Source organism: Macrobrachium rosenbergii, chromosome 1 (assembly GCF_040412425.1).
Source record: "Macrobrachium rosenbergii isolate ZJJX-2024 chromosome 1, ASM4041242v1, whole genome shotgun sequence".
NCBI classification, from domain to species: Eukaryota; Metazoa; Arthropoda; class Malacostraca; order Decapoda; family Palaemonidae; genus Macrobrachium; species Macrobrachium rosenbergii.
Window position 1 is genome coordinate 14188435 of NC_089741.1, and position 3714 is coordinate 14192148.

Sequence of the window (3714 nt, forward strand, 5' to 3'; positions counted from 1 at the left end):
TGACTCTCACCCTGGGAGAGCTCGTCCGCCCGAGAGAGAGGAGAAAACAGCCGTTGACTCTAGCCAGTGAGAGTTCTTCCGCCTGACGAGGTGGGGAAGAGAGCCAGCCGTTGGCTCTCACTGGAAGAGTTCATCCGCCTGTCTGCCGAAACAGCCGTTGGCTCTCGGTGGGTAAGAGTTCCCTCCGCGCCTGGCGCATCTCTTGGGAAGCTCTTCGGCTAGTCCCCCTCCCTCCGAGCAGCCGTTGACTCTAGCCAGTTAGAGTTCTTCCGCCTGACGAGGTGGGGAACTCGCCAGCCGCCAGTTCATCCGTTGACTCTCACCGGTGGGAGAGTTCGTCCGCCTGCTGGGTGGTGGGTCCCCTCCCACAACAGCCGTTGATCCTGCTTTTGTTCCTTTGCTCAGGACTTTTCCTATGGCTGGGATTTGATCCTGCTTTTGTTCCTTTGCTCTAGGACTTTTCCTATGGCTGGGATTTTGTCGCCTCGCTTCAGATTCCATAAGGATAAGCAGTCCTCAGGAGGAGCCAGGCATAATTCCTCATGGCCAGACCTTTCTTTTCGGCCGTATCTGGCCCTTTCTGCGAGCTGATGGATTCTCTGACGTCTTTGGTTTGCCTTCCCAGGTCTTTCTTCCTCTCTTTGATATCCTTTAGGGCTTGCTTTCGCCTTTCCTTCTCTGCCTTCCTTTGAGCCTTCCTCTCCAGGTCTTCGCGCACGATCCTGGATCGCAGTTCTTTCCTTCTCCTGGCCCCTTCAGCCTCCCTCTGGGCCTTCCTCTCCCTCTCTTCCCGCTTCACCTCCCTTTTGACCTCCTTTTTCCATTCTCTGTGGTTGTTCTTCAGTGCCTCTTCCAGCATTTCGATGGGAAGGAGTTCTCTTTCTCTCCATTCCTTCTCGGCCCGCTTTTGGGCCTTCATCTCCTGGTACGCTCGACGTATGTGAGACTTCACGCCTTCCTTCCTCCTCTGCTTCTCGGCCTTCCTTCGGGCCCTCCTCTCCTTGTCTTCCTGCCGTATGCGCCTCACTGCGCTGCTGATCCACTCTCCTGCAGCCTTCCTCTTTTCTCTCACCTCCTTCTCTTGCCGCTTTCTGGATTTCTGTCTCTGTCTCATCAACTTTTTCTCAGCCTTCCTCTGAGCTCTTCTCGCCTTATGTTCCAGGATTATGGCTCGAAAGGCGCGTCGGTCCCACTCTCTTTTAGCTCTCCTTTCAGCCTGCCTCTCCTGCAGGATTTCGTCCACCTCCTCTTGGATTCTTTCCTCGATCAACTCGTCAGCCATGTCCTCTATCTCCTCTTCCAGCTCTTTTACGACCTCCTCGTGAAGGATCTCAGCTATAAGAGAGGCCAGTCCTTCCTGGTCTGCGCTCGGTGGTTTGGGCCGCGTGTAATTTTGCTCTCTCATTTGACTCTCGAGGCGATGGATCTTCCGGTCCTTGTCAGCGTTTTCTCTCCAGAGGCGGTCCCTTTCTTCCTCGAGATGGCGTATCTGGTCCGCCATCTCTCTTTTCATCTCCTCGTGGTTTTTGTATAAGGCCAGAAGTTCCGTTTCCAAAGTTATGACCCTCTCGTCTTTGCGTTCTTCCTGGGTCAACTTTCTTCGGAGACGTCCAAATTTGTTCTCTTGAAAGCGAACATTCTTTATATTACGTCCAAGGGTAACATTAAAAATATTAAGTATATTTTCGAACAAGCTGAACATTTGATTGGCTTTCTGTACCAATCTTCCTTGGCTGCGCTAAAGCTTGTCAAAGGAAAGTGCCACCTGCGCCTTGCTGGGAAATCCGTGCAGAGTGGGACCCTTGAAGTCTCTCATGGCAATCTTCAAGACCACAATAGAAGAGATTTCGAAGACTGGAATCTTCAGGACTGCTCTGGAAGACGCCTCAAAGTCTGGAATCTTCAGGACCTCAGTAGAAGACGTCTCGAGGATTGGAATTTTCAAGACCGCAATAGAAGAGATTTTGAAGACTGGAATCTTCAGGACTGCTCTGGAAGACGCCTCAAAGCCTGGAATCTTCAGGACCTCAATAGAAGACGTCTCGAAGACTGGAATCTTCCAGACCGCAATAGAAGAGATTTCGAAGACTGGAATCTTCAGAACTGCACTGGATGAGACTTGAGGACCAATATGCATACATACTACACACACACACACACACACACACACACATATATATATATATATATATATATATATATATATATATATATATATATATATATATATATATATATATAATATATATGTATATATATATGTGTGTGTATGTACATATATTCTGTGTGTGTGGATTGTCTGTGAATATAAATTATTTGTATTTAAGTCAATATATATATGACATATTTGGTCAGGCTTATATGGACGATTTTCTTGTAGATTTTGAGGCTTAAATTTTTTTTTTTTTGGTGGGGGCCGCTTTAAATTCAGTGTAATGTTTATAGGAGAGAGAAAGCTCTCTCTCTCTCTCTCTCTCTCTCTCTCTCTCTCTCTCTCTCTCTGTTGGAACATAAAGAGAAATTAATAACCGACAATTTATTATTGCCAGATCTTTCGAAAGAAATTTGATCATTGGAAATAACAGACTTAAGTATAAAAAGCACTTGAATAAACTTAAATATAAAAAGATATACAGAAGGAAGCACATAGCACAGGAGAAACGGAACTGGCAACGGAGTCCTTCCAAAGGACGAACCTCTCTGTTACTACTAATAATAATATCAGTCAACGGTCACAATCATTCTTCTTCTTCTTGCCGTTTTCATTACCTTAATTTGCATCAGTGTTTTAGGCCTGCAGAAGACTTCATTTTAATGGAGTAGGTTTTTTCCAATATACTTTATATAGGATGAAATAAAATCATTTATATATCAGGCCCGTCCTGAATCGAAGTAGGATTTTTTTCAATATACTTTATGTAGGATGAAATAAAATCATTTATCAGGCCCGTCCTGAATCGAAGTAGGATTTTTTCAATATACTTTATGTAGGATGAAATAAAATAATTCATTAGGCCCGTCCTGAATCGAAGTAGGATTTTTTTTAATATAGCCTACTTTATGTAGGATGAAATAAAATAATTCATTAGGCCCGTCCTAAATCGAAGTAGGTTTTTTCAATATACTTTATGTAGGATGATATAAAATAATCCATTACTCCCGTCCTAAATCGAAGTAGGATTTTTTCAATATACTTTATGTAGAATGAAATAAAATAATTCATTAGGCCCGTCCTAAATCGGAGTAGGATTTGTTCATTATACTTTATGTAGGATGATAAAAAAAATAATTCATTAGGCCCGTCCTAAATCGAAGTAGAATTTTTTCAATATACTTTATGTAGGATGAAATAAAATAATTCGTTAGGCCCGTCCTAAATCGAAGTAGGATTTTTTCAATATATTTTATGTAGGATGAAATAAACTAATTAATTAGGCCCGTCCTAAATCGAAGTAGGATTTTTCAATATACTTTATGTAGGATGATAAAAAAATTCATTAGGCCCGTCCTAAATCGAAGTAGGATTTTTTCAATATATTTTATGTAGGATGAAATAAAATAATTCATTAGGCCCGTCCTAAATCGAAGTAGGATTTTTCAATATACTTTATGTAGGATGATATAAAAAAATTCATTAGGCCCGTCCTAAATCGAAGTAGGATTGTTTATTATACTTTATGTAGGATGAAATAAAATAATTCATTAGGCCCGTCC

At 42.5% G+C, this 3714-nt stretch overlaps 1 protein-coding gene across 1 annotated transcript; it reads right to left on the reverse strand.

Annotated features, from left to right (window-relative positions):
• Window positions 1–434: 434 nt before the first annotated feature.
• Window positions 435–1918, reverse strand: LOC136841445 (uncharacterized). The gene has a single exon (XM_067108391.1). The coding sequence runs from the start codon at window positions 1700–1702 to the stop codon at window positions 491–493; it is 1212 nt and encodes a 403-aa protein (XP_066964492.1). The 5' UTR covers window positions 1703–1918; the 3' UTR covers window positions 435–490.
• Between the last annotated feature and the right edge of the window lie 1796 nt (window positions 1919–3714).

What these genes read in the sequence shown, in the direction of transcription:
- LOC136841445 (XM_067108391.1), bottom strand. Translation starts at nt 1,702, where the DNA reads ATGTTCAGCTTGTTCGAAAATATACTTAATATTTTTAATGTTACCCTT.